This window comes from Diabrotica undecimpunctata, chromosome 4 (assembly GCF_040954645.1).
Source record: "Diabrotica undecimpunctata isolate CICGRU chromosome 4, icDiaUnde3, whole genome shotgun sequence".
In the NCBI taxonomy this organism is placed as follows: domain Eukaryota; kingdom Metazoa; phylum Arthropoda; class Insecta; order Coleoptera; family Chrysomelidae; genus Diabrotica; species Diabrotica undecimpunctata.
Genome location: NC_092806.1, coordinates 106308366 through 106328890, shown reverse-complemented (window position 1 = coordinate 106328890; position 20525 = coordinate 106308366). Strand labels below are relative to the sequence as shown.

The following is a 20525-nucleotide window of genomic DNA, read 5'->3' as shown; positions in this document are numbered from 1 at the left end:
GACGTAACTAGACATACATTTTATTTGGTGATATCTCTATTGTTTTTCTTCGGTGGAGAAGTTTATAAAGAACGAGAATATTTATTGAAAAAAGGACTACATTTTTATGCTCTATCATTTTCATCATTTTTATGTATATATTATTATTCCAGTCGTCAGAGGCGAAATTACCACTAAACCTCTAAAAATCATACGAATAAGCTGAGTTTCACCAAGAATGTCAATTTTAGGACGCCAACAACATGCAAAAAAGTTTACGACTTTTACCTCCATGTTTTCCCCTAAAATCCCTCTAGTAGAGAGGGAAAAATGGAAAAAAATCGATTTACCAAAAATCTACACACCATAGAAAAAAATTTTAAAAAAATGAAGCTAAGATAAATATAAACAAAAATGTTTTTTAAAATTTATTATGTAGAATTAGCCGTTCTATCAGAAACAACGCTTAAAGCGATTGGCGATTTTGAATAACAGTTACGAGTGCGAATTCAATGTTAAATAAAATTTGTATCAGCTCGATCGTAAAAATTCGATATATTTTAATTAAAGTGTCCTAACGATGAAGATTAAGATGCATTTTAAATGCAAAGAGTTCAGCTTTTGTATGTTATTTCTGTTTTATGGCGCAAATTAACTTCGTTTTTATAAAGATGTTAAATAAATAAAAGTGGCGCAATTTTTGCAATTTTTTATGATTTTCATGAGATCAATACAATTTCTCCCTTTCATTGACCGGCCACTATGAGGTTTTAGTTACTAGAGCTTTATCTTCAAAACCTATAAACTATATTCATTTTACAAAGTCGCAACTGTAAACAAATGCACGTGAAAGCCAAGCAGGGCCGTACTGAGGTATATCATATGATTTTTAAAAATAGTTACTTTCAAAACAATTAGTGTAAGAATTTCTTAAAATTTAATCATTGTGAGCAAAATTTAATGTTCCATTGAAGAAAAATGTGTTAAAATAATTCATTAATTGAGAGACACATAACAAAGTGAAAATTTTTGAATAAAGTAGCATTGTCATAAGTTTATAAAAGCATAAAAACATACCATTTAAATTACTCAGAGTCTGAGGAGCTACATGTGCTGCTGTCTTCGTCTGGATTTATTATTATTGTTACAATATGGTTCTCTATTATATTGTAAAAACTTTCACATTTTGGTCCACGTAGGTAAACTAATATTATTTATTGGATCATAAAAAATATTTTTCATATGTGCAAATTTAAAAGTAGTGTTTTTGGCTGCTACATAATTTTTTACTTCTGCCCAGATGAGCTCAATCGGATTGAGCTCACAATGGTATAAGGGCAGTCTTAACACTACTTTGTTTTGACGTTTTGACATCTCATTAATGATATATTTAATATTATTGTCATTTATCTTCCTTAACGATAGCCAGCAGTTGCATTTTTAACATGGAGTCTTCAAACCCTATATTTTTTGATTTCAGCCACACTTGGATGTCAGCTTTTCTAGAAGCAATAGTTGGAATTATTTCCAATTTTCTGGAATGATATGACGCGTTGTCCATTACGATGATAAAGTTGTCTTCTAATCGGGACAGTATATTTTTGAACCAATTTTCGAAAGATTTCCCTTCCATGTCTTTATAGTAGTCCCCACTTTTTTTTTATTCAAACACCCACAGCCCTTCTGGAACAAACCCATCTTTACTGACAATGTGACAGATTATTAGACTTTTTCCTGATTTTATTATTTTAAAACTTACTTGAAGTGAAAAATCACATAACCATTTACCTGTAGGATTTTTTAACCCCGTGTTGTGAATTTATTAAAAGGTTCAATATTTATAACACTTATGGATTTAATTTATTTTTTTATTTATATTAACTTATCTGAAAATAATTTATATATATCCGTACGTAACAATTAAAGTTGTGGCCGCGGGTCTTCAGAATTAACTGTCCCTTCCAAATAAAATGTCCTGTTATATATGCCATTGCCTTTACGCTAGAACCATCGAACAGCCTTCTCGACTAGCGGCGAAATTATAACGGTAAGGCAAACGGGTATTTTTACATCGGCTCGACCGTTTCTGGAAGGTCCCTTCAGGTAAATAGAAGCCTCTCGTAAAATCTAAAACATAAACATGTGAATAAAAACATGTTTACAGGTTAAAACTATGACTCATATTTTTACGTAACATTACCCCCCTCTCAAAAGATGGTTCCTCCTGGAACCTTGTCGGGACTAGAACTGGAACGGTATGCTGGTATCGGCAACTGGACCCTGTTTTACAACTTCCAGTTGTATAAAAATGACAAGGGACGGTTTTCTCTCCGCACCAGTAACTATGCGGATTGCAACAGACTAACACCTGGACTTCGGTGTCTGTAAAGATCTCCTCCACCATATTTCGGATAACCCTCCAATCTAATTGGCGGCACTCCAACTTTGGCATGGCTAACTTTTGCACGTCGGACTCTAGTACGTGCTCTCTCAGTTGAAGTAAGGCTTCCCATACATCTCGGTAGGTAGGTTGGTCACGGGCAGTGTCTTTTGTTACCAGGTAGAAAAGGTAACGTGATGCATCTTGGAGTTTCAAGGTTTTACCGGGAGCTGGCACCTGGCATTGAAGTTCTGCAACTCGACCAAACTTCCTTCGAAAGACGGATGCCAACCCTGGTGCGTCTTTGATACTGGCCGGGATGGTAAGGGCCAGCGAGTAGTCATCGGGGAGCGCGAGTAGATCTTGCTTTTCTTCAGTGGTAACACCATGTCTCGCTTTACCGGTACCTCCATAGGCACCCATGAATTCCTCAAACGTGAGGTCAGACACGTCTTGGACTTGGTTTACTTCCACTTCTTCATCTACGTCGTGGTCACCTTCGAAAGACGCCAGCCGGTTATGGTGTACTATCATCGGTTTTCCCTTCGGAATCTTGCTTATTCGGTAGATGACATCGTTGATCTTCTCCATAATTAGGTATGGGCCTTCCCAAAACTGCTCCAATTTGGGAGAACAACCTTTCCGCTTCATGGAATTATACAGCCAGACTTTGTCGTTCTTCTTAAAGCAACCCTTTTCGGCTTGTGTATCGTACCGTTTCTTCATTCGGTCGCTAGCGATCTGAAGGTGGGAACGGACCAACTCATGTACATCGTCCATTCTTCTTCGTAATTTGATCACATAATCTTCACCTGCTACATCTTCTCCAGGTCGACACCCAAACTCTAGATCACAAGGTAGTCGCATTTCGCGTCCGAATAGGACTTTGGCTGGTGTCTGGCCTGTTGATTCGTTAACAGCAGATCTGTAGGCCATTGTGAAGAACGGAAGGTATTGGTCCCAGTCTCGCTGATGATCGGACACCATCTTTGTCAAATACTTGCCAACCGTCCTATTCATTCGTTCTACCATACCATCCGATTGCGGATGATACGCGGTAGTTCTTGTTTTCTTCATGCCTAGTCTATCACATTCCTTGGAATAGATCGCTTTCGAAGTTCCTGGCTTGGTCACTATGGATCCCCAAAGGCACTCCAAATCGGCTGATATATTCTTGGATCAACTTACCTGCAACGGTGGCGGCCTTCTGGTCTGGAAGTGCGTAAATCTCGACCCACTTAGTGAAGTAATCCATTACTACCAGCATGTACTTGCCTCCATTTTCACTTTCTGGAAATGGCCCAGCGATGTCCAAAGCTATTCTTTTAAACGGGCTTCCAACATTATATTGTCTCATAGGAGCTCTCCTTTTTCGGTAAGGCCCGTTACTCGTGGCACAAATAGTACATTTCTTACACCAGTCTTTTACATCGTCGGAACTGTTCATCCAATAAAACCGTTCCCGAATTAGTTTATCTTTATCTCCTTTCTCTTTTACAGTCCGAACTTTACTGTAACCGCCAGAGGCCTGCGTAGCTGACTCATATTCGAGGGCGGCGGATAAGACATCAACCAGCGTCTTGTGACGAGCTAATCGTAGTGTTCTCTGCATTTCATGATCACGAAGACCATCAATAAACGTTTGAACGGCCAACTTTTCCATCATGTCTTCGGGAGCTGTTGGATAAGCATATCGTACTAATCTGGCAATATCTACCTCATATTCTTGAAGAGCCTCATCTTTCTTCTGTCTACGATTTTTAAGCTGCGACTGATATACATGCTCCAAATGTTCGTAGTCATATCGCATATTTAACCTCTTCTTCAGTTGTTCGAAATCATCGGTCTCCTCTACGGCTATGGTCTGAAGCACATCTAAGGCATCTCCTCGAAGAGCGATAGTCAGGTTTACAGCCTTTTCTTTTTCAGACCATCCATTCGCTCTTGCGGCTGATTCGAACTGTTTCATGTAGTTGTTCCATGATGATTTTCCGTCGAAAGTTGGGACTTTAACATGAATAGAACCTCCACTTCCTTCAAATTTCGGCCGTGTCTCCAACTTACATTTCGTCTCGTCTTCTTTTGTCTCTAGTGTAATTGGATTATTTCCTCTCTCTGCCGTTCCTGTTTCCTCCAGCTTCTTTTCCATCTCTTTCCATATCTTGTCTTCGAAGGCCAACATATCGGCAGCAACTTGGTTTTTTAACGAAGATATTCTATCGTCTAGGGCAGACATCTCAGAAGTGACTTTAGAGATTTCCGAAGAGATGTTAGCAGAGACTTTGCTTTCCAGCGAAGAAATCTCGTTAGAAACTTTGTCTTCCAACGAAGCGATGTCGCCGGAAACTTTGGCTACATCACCAGAAACTTTGGCTACATCAGAAGAAACTTTCGAGATATCGTCAGAAACTTTGTTCTCCAATGATGCGATGTCACCAGAAACTTTGGCTACATCAGAAGATACCTTCGAAATATCGTCAGAAACTTTGTTCTCTAATTTCGAAATCGACGAGATGACAGCATCTTTAAATATATAAGTCTCTGGATCTAGTCCTTCTTCTAGCAAAGCGTTCTTTAGTCGTTGGACTAACTCAGCCTTTTTTCCGGTAGAAGCTAATTCTCTGTCTTCGAGATGTCTTCTTAAATTAGTCACTGTCAGCTCATAAATCGTCGTCATTTTCACAATTTACAAATATTCACTTGTATTATTATTATAAGTCTAATTTATGTTCGATCCCACTTCTGACACCATTGTTGTGAATTTATTAAAAGGTTCAATATTTATAACACTTATGGATTTAATTTATTTTTTTATTTATATTAACTTATCTGACAATAATTTATATATATATATATATATATATATATATATATATATATATATATATATTTATATCCGTACGTAACAATTAAAGTCGCGGCCGCGGGTCTTCAGAATTAACTGTCCCTTCCAGATAAAATGTCCTGTTATATATGCCATTGCCTTTACGCTAGAACCATCGAACAGCCTTCTCGACTAGCGGCAAAATTATAACGGTAAGGCAAACGGGTATTTTTACATCGGCTCGACCGTTTCTGGAAGGTCCCTTCAGGTAAATAGAAGCCTCTCGTAAAATCTAAAACATAAACATGTGAATAAAAACATGTTTACAGGTTAAAACTATGACTCATATTTTTACGTAACACCCGTATACTGTCCATCTAAAAACGCTTGTTTATAAGACGTTACCGAATTGTCGACCCATACTTTAGATTTGGTGTGACCAGCATTTAGCCAAGCCTCGTCTAAGTAGTAAATTTTGCGGTTTTCATTTCTGTAGGACTTTTCTGTAGGACTTATTTTTTATCAGAAATTCTTGTCTCCACAAGACAATTTCGTCCCTGTCCATCAAAATGATGTTTCGCTGAAGACGTTGAAACTTAAAAATTTATTTCTTTCAATAATTTAAAAAACGTAGTTCTTTTGCAGTTAGGCAAAACCGGATCTTCATTAACAACCCTCAGAACTTTGTCTACTGTGGGTATTTCATTTCGAAAAAATATTTGATGGATTTCTTCTAATTGCTTTCTTATTGCTATGTTCCCGTAATTTCGTATTCATGAATCATATTGCATACACTACGGCTACACACGCCTACAGTAGATAAAAAGTAACACTATTTGTTAAATAAAGTAAAAATGCGCACTCTAAAAAAAATAATGGAGAAACAATATCAGTACCTGTTTTATCTGCTACTCTAATAGAAATCGCACTTTTCGACATCGTAGGGTTCTCCTGCATTTCCGATTGATAATCATTTTCTTTGTTTTAACGTCAAATTGCCCTTTTACGGGTATTTTTTTAGGTGGAGTGTGGATTAAATCAATATCAAGGAGTTCATCGACTATATCAGTGCTTGACATTTTTGTTATTCTATTTATCTTCAATAACTAAATGTACTTAGTTGATTAAGAGAATGTCAAAATAGCCTAGGGAAAAATAATATGTATTGTAATAAAATCAGCATCATCGAAAATATCGGTAAAGTTATGAAACTGCTTTCTGTATACCTTTTTAAGTTCAGAAATATTCCACTTACTCACGGTAAAACCTTCCCAAAGAACAGCTTCGATGGACATGACATTTGACATACACATAGCTAAAGTGTTAGATAAAAAAATTTATATTGTGCCAATGTGTGATTTTGCCCTAGAGGTGAGTTTCACCTATTCTCAGGGGAGAAAAAACATAGTTTCAAAATAAGTCAGGAATTGGATAAACTAACTAATTCTAAGCAACCTTTGTTCTATGACTTTGACTTTTTTCACTTTAAGTCAATACTTTTTAAGTTATTTAAGAGTGAATATATTCAATTTTCAACAACAAAAAACAAGGTTTTTAAACGGTTTTTGCAAATGACTCAAAAAGTAAGTATTTTATCGAAAAAATATTCTTAGTTAAAATATAGCTTATAAAATATCAAAAAAAAAATGGTGTACGTATAAAGCCACAAGCACATTTGTAGCTAATGAAAAGTAGTTTTTTATTCGTCAAATTCCAAATCGAATATTTCAACGTGAAAGAATAAAAAAAAAACAATCACTTTCCCCGACAGCGAGTTTTCCCCGAAAAAAACTTAATTTTTTTGATATTTCTCTTTGAAATATTCGATTTGAAATTTGAATTACTTTTCATTAGGTACAACTCTGTTTTTCCGAAGTCTACAGACTTCATATAGGTATAAGTACATAATTTTTTTTAACTTTTCTTAAGCTATATTTTTGCTAAGAATATGTTTTTCGATAAAATACTTATTTCTTGATCTATTTGCGGAAAACCGTCTAAAAACGTGGTTTTTTATTAAAAAATGATCATATTCACTCGCAAATAACTTAATAAGTATTGACTTTGTGCAAAAACTGTATAAAATAAAAGTTGCTTAGAATTAGTCAGTTTATTCAATTCTGGACTTATTTTGAACGCATGTTTTTTCACACCCGAGAAGGGGTGACACTCACCCCCATGGCAAAAGCACACATCGGCACAATATCAATTTTTGTTGTTGTTAGCTCTGTATATGCCAAATTTCATGTCAATTCTAGCGGTTGTTTAATATTTACAACAAAACCGTGAATAATTGGACTAAAAAGCAAATAAAACTTTTCGAAATATCAATAAATTAAAATATTGGTTTCTCTTTCCTTTATTAAAGTGATTACCGCAATACATTTTTACTTTTGATTAACAAATACTTTGTTTTTGAATACTAAAAGTTCAATACACACTATAAAACTTAATACTAAACTCAAAAAATAACACAGCCAGTAAATAACTTAACAATAACTATAACATAATTATAACACACAATATATTAACTTAAAAACCAACATGCTACAATTTGAATTTAAACAGACTGACAAGTTTGGATCTGTAAAATGAGAATTCGTCTGGCTTAAGGCAATAAATTATATTTAATAGCCTCTTCACGAATGAGAGAGCGAATATCAACACATGAGTTTGTTTACAGTTGGAAATTTGCTGAAGAATGTACTTTAACGTAAAATTTTAGTTTTAAATGTTTACAATATATGTAAGGCATTTGAAATATCCTTAAAAAACGCTGAATTTAAACTTTTACGTTACAAACGATCTATAAAGTTTAAAATTGCTCTTTTTAAATTAAAATAGTACAATTTTCAAAAGCTTGCAATAACTGCTACAAAATACACACAAAACTGTCTTCTTGGGCGGATTTTTCGTCACGCGCAATCGTTTTTAATGTAAAAGTATTAATGTGTTTTTTAGTCATATTTCAAAATGCCTCACATTTGTAGCCAAAACTCTTAGGTTTTAAAAACTGGTTTAAACTGAGACTCAAAGATTCTGCCGGTTACCGGTATAAAATAATTTAAGTATAAAAAAGTACTTAGCTTTAGCTCGTTCTGAAGGAGTCGTTCAGTTCTCCACGAAGGGTTCCGATCTTTGTGGAAGTTAGCCGCTGTTGGTGGTTGTTGGTTGAGCTAAGGGGGGTTGTTGGTCGAGATTATAAGAGTCATTTTTGTCCCCATGTTAGTAAATGGGTTTCAAATTATATTCTGATGCATCAGTGGATTTAAGGTAGTATGGGTGGTTGCTGATTGTTTCCCCAAGGTAGTGTGGTTGGATGTTGTTTGCTTCCCAAGGTAGTGTGGTTGGCTATTGCTTGCTCCCCACGGCAGTGGCTAGAAAATTCATACAAAGATCAGTTTTCTCCCAAAAGAAAAAACACGATCAGCAATAAAATAAAGAGTATTCAGAAAAAAACAATCTCAGCAAAATCTCTGATCACAGCGTGGCATTAATAAAAATAAATTTATAGGAAAATATTTTATTAATAAGATATTAAAGAAAATAATGTAATATAGGTACATATAAAGAAAATAAAAGTTAAAATGTTTTCAGCTTTATTTTAAGAAAGAAAGTATCTGCTATGCAAAAGGAAACAAGTAAAAAACAGGCCTAAATCTAGAAAAAGATACTTACCCGTGTATACGGCTAAGACACTAACCAATTTGTGTGACTAAAGTTTCATTGTTGAATGATTGTAGTGATATGATTGAAAAAAAAAGCGAATAAAAATTTGTATCGGCTTATATAGGATAGAACGGCTACTAAAAATATTTATAATTTAGTGAGTTCGCTTTGGAATATTATAGTACGGGGGACAAGTACCAAGCGGAGCTTGGTGTCACGTTCAATTGGTTGATTGAAACGTTACACGATTAATGGAAATTTTACTACGACCAATGAAACTGATAAATTTTATTACACATTTTAAGTTTTGTCGACAGGACACTTTGATCAAAAGATATCGAATTTTTACCGTCGAGTTGATACAAATTTTATTTAACGTTGATTTCGTGCGTGCAACTGGCATTCAAAATCGCCGGTCGATTCAAGCGTTGTTTCTGAGAGAACGGTTCATTCTACACAAAGAGTGCTAATAAACATATTTATTTAAAATTATTTCAGCATTTTTTTTTATTTGAAATATTTTTTTTTATAGCTTACAAATTATTGGTAAATCAATTTTTCCGGTTTTTATTCCCCTACTAGATCAGTTTTAAGAGGAAGCGCTGTGGTAGTAAACTTTTTTGCATCTTTTGTGGTGTTCAAAAATTGATATTCTAAGCAGAATTCAGCTTGGTTGTATGATTTTTAGGGGTCAAATATCTAACGAATTGACTATCTCCCTTTGTATTGTATCTAGAATGCGTTTTTTATCAAAGGCATATTTTTGTGTTATTTATGAAAAACTTTTAAAAAACGTTACTTTTTTTACTAAAAACTTGCTGTTTTTAACAAAAAATATTTCAAACAGTATTGACTTTAGAAAAAACTATATTAAATGAAAGTTGCTAAGAATTTAATCCTCTATCGATTTCCGTGATTCACCCTGGACCAGAAGCACAAGTTAGCATTCTATAACTTTTGTTAGGCTCTCTATATAAACACTTTCGCATCAACTCACCAAATTATAAGTGAATCGGTTCAGTTCGACAAGATTGGGAGGTCTAGTACCGGTCAGGGCGTTTGCCTATTTACCACCTGGGTATGCTTCGGATGTAAGGTTCTAAACACGAAACAGTTTGGATTCAGATGGCACAAAAATCGGCGAAAAGCATGCGATAGCTCTATGTTCTCCGTGGACGTTGAAAGCTAGATGATGACGACGATGATGATAAAAGCTTACCCTTGTACTACACAAAAATTGCTAAGTGATCTTATTTAACATAATACAGCAACTTATTAAGATATAACATCCAAAATATTATGTAAATCTGTATTTATGGACAGCAGCTCTATTTATTTTGTTAGCGTGCATAATTGGTTTTAGAATATCCGTGATATTTTATCCCTAAGCTTTTTACTTTTAAACCGTTTTATTTTACTAGCTATCAAAACATTTTGGCTATTTCAAAGTTTGAGATTTCCAAATCAGAATATTTTTAATTAACTTTTTCAATTTGAGATGCTCGTTTCAGCTGTCACAAGGCTACCTTTTTAATTAAACTTTTAATCTTTCAATAAGGCGCTAAGACACTTAAATTAAAACTACTAATGCAAAGGTGGAATTGTTTTAAAATTTAGTTTTTGTATTAATGAACAAAAATGTTAAGGTGACGAAGTCTAATTCTAGTTATTTCTGGTTGGAGTTTTCTATTCAGTGGTGTAGCAATTACATCAACAAATATTTTTTTTCTGGATTTTTTTTGTTGCATTTACATGCTATTGTAATTAATATTTTAAACCTTTCGAATAGTTTTATTTTTTCATAGTTATGACCTTTATTTATTCGTCTTAGTTATTGTTCTGTAGCTAATTTCTTGTGGAATTTTAAAATAATTACTATTTTAATCAAAATAAGCCACAATTGAAGTTTAAAATAAGTTTATTGACATTTTTATTTCTACTTCGGAAATGGATCTCAAAATACAAACATAATTAAATCAAACAAATGTTATTCTTTTGATATAAATAATTCGTCTTAAGTCTTTATCATTCACAATGCGTTCTACAGGAGAAGAAAATAACGCCCTATACATATTTAAAACTAACAATTAGGAAAAGGTTATTGACATATTCACGAGAGCATAAATTATTATCAAGTGCTAGAACAAATTGTGTTTCAATAAATGCTTCACGGGAGAGAATATTAAATTAGGTACAATGTTGTTGATTAATTTTCCATTAACGCTAACTTCCACTTTGATGTTATTAAAACCTGGAATATAACGTCACTTAGACGGGAAGCCGGAAAAATAGAGTTAACAAAGGAAATGGACAATTATAATATCCAAATATTAATAATCATAAAATAATTATACTTTCGTCTAGGTGTTTTTTTTTAGGAGCGGCATCCTGTGAATGGGGATGCTCTCTGTTCGTAATTCAAATACTGTCGAACAAAATCTGGCATATGGCCGTAAATGTAAAATGCACACCCATGAGAATGGAGTTAAATGGTTTATGTTTAGGGTATCTACATGGGGATCACCAAGGCACGTCTGAAGAAGGCGCTGGACTTGACAGCATGCGGGATGTCGGTGGCATGAGTTTGTAGATGCAGGTCTCTGACAAATAATCAGTTACAGTGAGCATAGCTGAAGTATTTCGGACATGTAATGAGAGGTCCCAAATATAGGTTGCTACAAAATATCAAGCAAGGGAAAATAGCAGGCAAACGCAGTCCAGGATGATGAAGAACCTCATGGTTGAAGAATTTGCGAGACTGGTATGGCGTTGATACAAGCATGCTATTTAGGGTGGCAGTGAATAATATTAAGATAGCTACGATGGTTACCAATGTTCTGAAAGGATATGGTACATGAAGAAAAAGTGACTGAACAAGAAGAACTACAGACGAGCCAAACATTACCAAATCTCCAATCGCTAAAGATGATGTACCGGAACATCAGCCGGTGCTCACTCAAGCCGGATGACCGAGGCAACACATGAAATAAACTGTGTCTATGAATGAAAATAATTTAAACTTTTATTATAAGCTGAATAACTTCAGTCAAGAAACCATCAACTATCGACAAAATTTGTATGCCGAATTTTAAAAGAACTACTAAAAAATTTAAAGTATCTAAACAACGAGTAGCAAAGCAATAATTGGTAATTATAAGAAACAATCTAATCCCAGAGACTAGACGCGATACCATCAGAAGTGGCATCAAACGAGAGATACATAACCAAGAAGCAGCTGTAGACCAAATATACAATGAAATACATCACACAAGAAACTGAATATAATACACAGCTAAATAACAATGAGTTGTACGTTAGCCTACTAAGCGAAATGGAACGTGTCATACAAGAACTTAACGGAACAAACCTACTAGGCACACTATCGCACTGAGAATAAACTCTTGTAAGAAACTAGATATGCTGTTACAAATTATAAACGCCGAAGTCCTACCCAATTATTTCGTAGATTTTGCATATGCTGATCTATTCGACATTTTATGTTTTGATAGTTGTTCGGATTTTTGTCTCCGATTACCATATTCAATAGTATCTTTTACGTAACTAGTGCTAGGCATTATATTTTTTGTAATAGATATAAAGTTTAGCTTTACATTGATTCAGCCGTCTTCAGGGTCAATTTCTCCACCTCTGGTTAAAAGAGTACCCTTACATTTTTCTGTACTGTGTCTTAAATCCAAGCTTTCAAACTCACCAGATTTTCCGTTTTAAACATTATTTTTATATGATTTCATCACTGTTGTGGTATTCATCGGTAAGCATAGACAAAGGCCTACCCCTGCTACCAGCCAGGTCAGTTTAACTCTGGATTTTATAGAATTACTACTCTATCCCTTTCCGTCTACCTGTGTTTAGTACTAGCTATATCTGGTGTAGAGCTACTTAGTTCACCCCACAACCGATATGCACGTAAAGTTTTCTCAAAACTAGGGAATATTACCTATCCATAGCATAATTATTAAAGAAATTTCTTTAACTTTCGACGCTATTGAAAACGGATGAAATAGTCCAGAAATAGAAAAAAAAGTTACTATATTAACCATAAAATGAAAAACAAATAATATTTCGTAAAGTATTAATCACTGTAAATGAGATATTTGGAAGATTCTCTTATATTTCTTGTGCGCCACGAAAATTATGAACTTGACACAATAATCTATTTATAGCTTATAAAATTTTATTTTTCAGTATTTGTTTAATTTTTTTAATTTGTGTAGATTATCCTATTGCAGAAACTATATTTAATCCCCGTTTCTAAATAATTTCAGGTTGGTTGTTGCGGAGCTGATGGCGCAACAGACTACCTACATCTCCAACAGCCCCTTCCAAGTCAGTGCAGAGATACAGTTACTGGAAATCCTTTCTTCCACGGATGTGTAGATGAACTCACCTGGTTCTTCGAAGAAAAATGTGGTTGGATAGCAGGTTTGGCCATGGCGATATGTATGATTAATGTAAGTAAAAATTTGTGTTTTTATAATGCCACTTTATTATTTAGCTAATATAAAATATGCATTGAATAATCAATATTTTAGTACATAATAAACACAAAATTAAACTGATTAAAAAAATTAATTGAATAGAAAATAGAAAGCGCAGCTATACTTATTTAAAAACCATAAGTTTTTTTTGTGGTAACTGATAATCTAATTTATTTCTTTATCTAAACCAACTAAATAGTAGTAGATAACAATATAACAAATAGAGACGAAGAAATAGATTTACACTAAAAACGACGTACCCAATAATCTTATATTCCATAAATTATTAGCTATTATGTCAACTCTTAAACTACTTAGACATTGAGCCGGCGTTCTCAATTTCCTTACATTAATATTTATGTTGAAACATTCCTAAACCTATATTAACCGTTATTCAGTCCCCACTAGATAAACAGGCATATATATTAAGATATCAATAGATTCTAAACGTGCTTTAATCAGGAGATTCCTATGACCTAAAATGACGGATATTACTTACAATAATGTCCATATAACTGGCGTTCTGTGACAAATCAATACGGAAACATGAACATGGGCGGAACTTTATATAAATTTCATGAGGGATTATTTAATATTATGTATTTCGTTAATTAAAAATTAAAAAGAACAGTAGGTTATCGAATCTATTCATCATCATTTTCTTTACCTTTATCACTTTGCGAGGTAATTACAATTCTTTATAAGTTTTTACTTATGGTCATACCAATTTAATCACCTTCACCGGCCTGTCCTGACTAAGCATCTCCCCTAGGTCTTCTTTGGTCTTCTTCTCCTACTCCTTTCAGGAAACGGCAGATCGGAAATTCTTCTTATTTGTATGCTCTGTTATCTTGGCAACAATTGGTGTCACCCCTAGACTTCCCCCAATATACTTATTCCTAATATTATCCTTTTTTGTCACTCCACTCATCCATCTAAGTATTCTTATTTCTGCCACATGCATTCGTTGTTCCTCTTTTTTTAACCTTAAGGTTGATTTAGAGAATTTTCTCTTCAGCATCATTAGAGTTTTTCGGTCACAAAAACACACTACTTGCTTTCTCTCACTTCATCATCCTAATCACAATTCTTCTGCATATATCTCCATAAACTAGCTTTATGGCCCTGTAGTTTGTACCTTGTTGTATATCTCCCATGTTTTGTAAACAGTTACTAGTTACTGCCCCTCCATTTACCTGAAATACGTGCAACTTCCATAATTCTATTAAATGAACCTGTTAGCCAACTTGTGTCTGTCTGCTCTAAAGCTCTCCATACAAATATTACCTGATCCAAGTTGTTTTCCTTTCTTTATTTTTTAAAGTGATTAAACCACTTTCGCGTTTGTTATTTTCGTGACCATGGTGTTACTGTCTCCGGTAGCTCAATTGAGTTTTTGTCAAATCATTCATTTAACAAACTGTCAAAGTACTTTATTCATCTCTTGTTTTGTCACTATTTTCATAAATTAGTATTTTATTATTTTCATCTCGCATACATTTAATAGAGTACTACAACTGATCATTCAAGGGAAAATAGACAGCAGAAGGGGTCCAGGGAGGAGAAGACACTCGTGGCTCCAAAACTTGCGGCAATGGTTCGGATTGTCATCTGCTGAACTATTCAGATCTGCCGTAAACAAAGTCAGAATAGCCATGTTGATTGCCAACGTTCGGAACGGACAAGGCACATGAAGAAGAAGATACATTTAATCTGATTAAAATCTTTTGCTTTCTTTGCTTTACGTTTGGCTATTATATTTGTTTGTTTGTTTCTCATTCCCTGGTTGATCCTGTAGTTTTTTGTACGCTTTTCTAAGTTTTTCTATGCTTAGTTTTCAAATTGTTGTCGTGCATTAGAATTTTAATATTTTGTTCTTGAATGCGTCCCGTCTGGTCAAAATCTTTTTTTGTCTCTGCTGTATGTTAGATGTTTTTGTTTGATTCTACTTAATATAAACTTTATCATATGAATTTATGGACTTTTATTTGGTTTTACTTTAACTGTTGCTACATAAAATTATGCTTTATTTTTATTAATCTTGTAAATTATAGATAAGTGTCAGTCTGCCTTCCTAGGTTTGCTTCATGCCGTGTTTTCTTGTTCGTTCGTAAGTCGCTGCTACACAACTGCAAGATATGTACAAAATCTATGTTCGTTTGTCTATTGACACATAATCACTAAATAAAAGGATAAATATTAAAGGAATCGGGTGTAAAACTTAATAACGTAAACGATAAAGAAGTAAACTCGTCGTTAACAGACACATATGATAACTGTTTAACAATATGTACAGTACTGATAACTGCCTAATAAATTTAAAGAGTCACTTATTTATGGCGTTCATAAATACAATACATTGTATTTGCCACTAATGTTTGGTTTTTAAAATGGCTTACTTGGGAAGACAAGAAGCACTTTTTTGCGACAAATATTATGACGAGATTCAGAATAAGTTTAACTGCTCTATCGATAATAAAACTCAGAATTAACAATGGTATGTACAAAATAAATGAAACTTTATAAACGATTGTAATGGGGCTGCATCTTTTCAATTAATTTATGTTTACTATATATTAAGACCTCTCTCTTTAATCCTGACCCCCCGGAGGAAGTGTAGTGGTCATCGTGCTGTCTGTATTGAGCGTCTCCAAAGATCTCTGTCTCTAGTCATTTCTTTTAACTCATGCATAGGTCTTTTACGTATTCCTGTAATTTAATCAATCCAACGATATATTAAGATATAGTTTACGTATTGAGTAAAGCTTGAAAATGAATAAAAAAGCGAGCAGAAGGGGAATACAGTAGAGGTGGAGTAAATATCACTACCCTGTGATTTAACAGCTATAATTAGTAAAATGACACTCACGACCTGTGAATAACAACAAAATATACCGTGACTGTGATTTTGATCTTATTCTACATCACGTTTTCGTCTTAGTCGTAAAGTTGTGAAATGAAAGTCGTGTAACAGGATAACAAGGAACGAAATAGAGGTAGTCGGCGGTATTGTAAAGTCTCTTTCTAATGAAGAATGCAAAGCACAGCAAAATAAACATCGCTAGTTTAGTGTAATATTAATAATGCATTAATATTATTATTGTAAATAAACGTTATTTGAAAAAAATGAAAACGGGTATTTAGAGTTTCAGTTTACTGAATTAGTGTAACTCGTCGTATTTGCATTAATATTCAATCACTTTTATTCTCATATATTTTTTAAAAATGCCACCAGTGCCAAATAAAAAAAGAAAAATTATTAGTTTATGGAACTTTTTTATAGAAGTGGATGATAATTGTGCATCATACAATATTTGTTATGCAAAGTTGTCTTATAAAACGAGCACACCTAATAAAAAAAAGACGTGCAAGTAAAACATACGACCATATTGGAGATACCGAAATAATAACACGTGTAGAATTTTACGATGGTTCATAATGGCAACACTTTTTATTCGGAGTTTAACATAAGACTATTTCCTTGGTCTGTTAAATCACAGTCACAGGTAAAAATTACAATGAATGAAAAATCACGATCACAGTTATACCTGTGATTGTAGAACCACGGTTTAACCCATCACTAAACTACAGTGATAATGAAGCCCAAAAAGAGACTGGCTTCAAAGTAGGTAGATCGACTATTGACCATCTCTTAACGATTGCACAACGTATAAAAAGAAAAATAGCAGGAAACCAAGAAATACACCTTTTAGACGTAGATCTTCGAAAAGCGTACTACAGTATACCACAACAAAAACTATGGAAAGCTTTAAAAAAAACAAACGTTAAAGTTACTTTAGTCAAGGCAATATAAGAACCCTATAAAATCAACAGAAGCAAAAGAAAGATAGGCCAGGAGATACTTAAAAGTTTGTGGGAGACAAAGAAGAACAAGAATGCTGTCTATTTCCGACTTTGGTTAAGATATACTTGGAGGAAGCGCTGAAGATGTGGAAAACAACATTTGCTGGTATGGGAATCCCTCAAAACGATACCACATTGTACACACTCTGCTTTGCAGATGACTAAAAGAGTCTTGGCTCAGGCAATGAGGATCTAGAATATATGACACGAAAAGTTATTTAGGAATATAAGAAATGCACTTAGAAGTAAATATTCATAAAAAAACAGAAAAAATATTATAGGAGAACAGCAAAGTCAGGGGAGGTCACACTTGCCATTGTCAACAATGTCGACAACTGCAAGTATGACCTTAATTTTTCTAAAACCCAAAACAATTTAACGCGGATTTAGACCCGAAAAACCACAAAAACCACATATAGCTCCTGCTAAAACTTCAATACATATTTACATATTGTACATATTTTATATATAATATAATAACTTCAATACATATTTACATACTGTACATATTTTATATATATATATATATATATATATATATATATATATATATATATATATATATATATATATATATATATATATATAGTAAACTCTTAAATATTGGGGAAATCTGCAAGAAATACTCTAATGTGTATCAATTGTTTCGCCGAACGTTTTCGCCAAAGAGAATTAATTTGGCTTCTTCAGGGCTGAAAGAGAATAAATTATAATTAGCTACCATATATTATCTATTAAAACATTATTGATCTTACCGTAACTTAGAATTGTAGAGTTAGAATAGAGTTAGAATTCTAACTCTACAATTCTAAGTTACGGTAAGATCAATAATGTTTTAATAGATAATATATGGTAGCTAATTATAATTTATTCTCTTTCAGCCCTGAAGAAGCCAAATTAATTCTCTTTGGCGAAAACGTTCGGCGAAACAATTGATACACATTAGAGTATTTCTTGCAGATTTCCCCAATATTTAAGAGTTTACTATATATATATATATATATATATATATATATATATATATATATATATTCTATGTATTGTATATTGTATAAAGTATATTGTATCATGTGTAGCAGAATGAAAAGTATGTAAAGTACTAAATGGAATTCCTATAAATATTCTACGACATGGTTATCTAAGCAGACAACACAGGGAAGTTACAAAAGGCAACGAATTTTATTTAAATTATGGTCAAGCTGTACAGTGTTATTATTAACATTATGCATACATACAATAAAAAGTAAATAGGACTGAGAAAAAGAGGTAAAGATACAAGTAACAGTAAATTAAAATATTTTATGTAAATTATAACAAATTTATTCAAAGCGAGACTTCTTTAAAAACTCTTATTAGCTTTATAGAATGCTTTATATGGTAACACCAATGTACCGGATCGATACTGATTTAGTTTATATAAGATTGAAAAATCGTAAATAAAGGTTAAAAATGTAGTATTGTAGAAGTATCAACCAATTAAGAGGTCTCAAGATAAGCAAACACTTAATGAAAACTACGAGATAACAAACTAACATAGATAACAGAGAACGATTTAATACTAAGGTCATGGTTTTAGATATAACAAATAGAATCTCTTAAAATATATCATCTTAATGGTCAAAATGAAACTGGACCAGATCGGAAACAAGACCAATGGTTCAGTTTCATAAGAAAACCTTATTTCAAACCTTCTCTTGATAATAACAAACAACAACAAAAATTATCTAATTTGGTGCATTCGTTCTGAAGTGAGGCCTGTACAAACATTTCGGCGATTCATTTTTATTAATATAGATAAAACAGAAGCTGATAACTCACAGAATTTATTATTTGTTAAACGTTTATTATTTTAAAATTATATTGATACTAATATTTTATTATAGAAACCGTAGCATATGTTTATTTTTGTTTAAATTATGTTTACATTATTTTTATGAGGATTCCTTCCAAATACATTGAATATTAAGGTCTATTATTAAAGAATTTCCATGAATGAACCCTCATTCTTCTCAAAATATTTTATTGTTCCTGGAAGTTCCGTCTCTGTGAGGGAAAATTTATTAAACCGACGCAGTCCCTCCCTTAACCAAGACAATAATATTGAACCTCCATACTACCTAAGTTATGGCCAATAATCCGGCGTTTTAACGCCGTAAATTTTGGGATATTCAAAGAAAACAAATTTGAAGTTCGACGTTAAATGAATAACGGATCCTTTCGGGATTACTTATAAGAAGTGCTTGCTTGGCAATATCGGCTTCTATGTTTTCAGATGGGAATTTGGAGCAAAATGATAAATTTCCCGGAGCACGTTGCAATTGGGTAAAAACTTTTGCTTTATGGTAAGAGAAAAGCTGTTGCTGCGAAAGTTTCCTTGTGATATTAAGTCTCGAATTACGGGCGATAGAGTACACGGTATAAAATAGTTTCTTGTGCACAAGATATCAGTTTACTCTCAACTTTCGAAGAGACTTCAGCCTTCTGTTTACTATATAAATATAAGTTTAAGGAAACACTAAATGATACAATTAGAAATTAGGACAGTAACAAAATACAAGTAAACTAAAAAAGAAAAAAAACAAACACAAAACAAAAAATAACTAAAAAAAAAGAGGTTAATCTTTGTAAATGGGTATATTTATAAAAACCCTTAAAAGGGCTACATCAAAAACACGAACGTTTTCGGAACAACAGTTCCACCATCAGGTTAAAAATACCTAAAATAAGTATAAACCATTTAATTAAAACAAACGTGGTTTAAAATTTTGACTAAGGTTAAAAAAGCAAAATGGTTATACTTACAGGTTACCATGCCTGAGCCACCAAAATATTAGGGTAAAAACCCTTTAAAATATATAATGTTACCAAAGATTGTACATAATGTTATTCATGTTATTTGATGTTTAATATTTTAATTAAATTTTACTTCAGGTAACATACACCCATGCTTTAAGTGAGTTTCAGTGTCCGGAGAGTAAACCTCTTCAAACGGACTTCAGCTGGTAACTGATTGACAAGATACCCATGAACGGTGTCGAAAACAAAATGTCAATGTACCATGAAACAATATTAGTTAAACATAGTATTACTACAGCCAAAAGATTCAAAACTTTGATGATGTTAAAAATGATAACAGCAATCCAGGTGTTGGGATTTAAAAATTTTTAATTATTTAGTATTGGATATAAAAAATGTAAAAATAATTATGTTGTTAAAGGTCATGTTTAAGAGAATGACGTATGCATTAGGCAGCTTATATTACTCTTTGTCGTATGGAGTGTGGTCTAAAAAGTGTAATTTGTGACAAATT

At 33.2% G+C, this 20525-nt stretch overlaps 1 protein-coding gene across 1 annotated transcript in view; it reads left to right on the top strand.

Annotated features, from left to right (window-relative positions):
* Positions 1–20525, top strand: part of Tsp2A (tetraspanin 2A) — a 723174-nt gene that overhangs the window by 661582 nt on the left and 41067 nt on the right. Inside the window, exon 4 of the mRNA XM_072529990.1 lies at positions 13139–13324. Coding sequence (XP_072386091.1) covers positions 13139–13324 — 186 coding nt within the window. The remainder of the gene's footprint in view (positions 1–13138; positions 13325–20525) is intronic.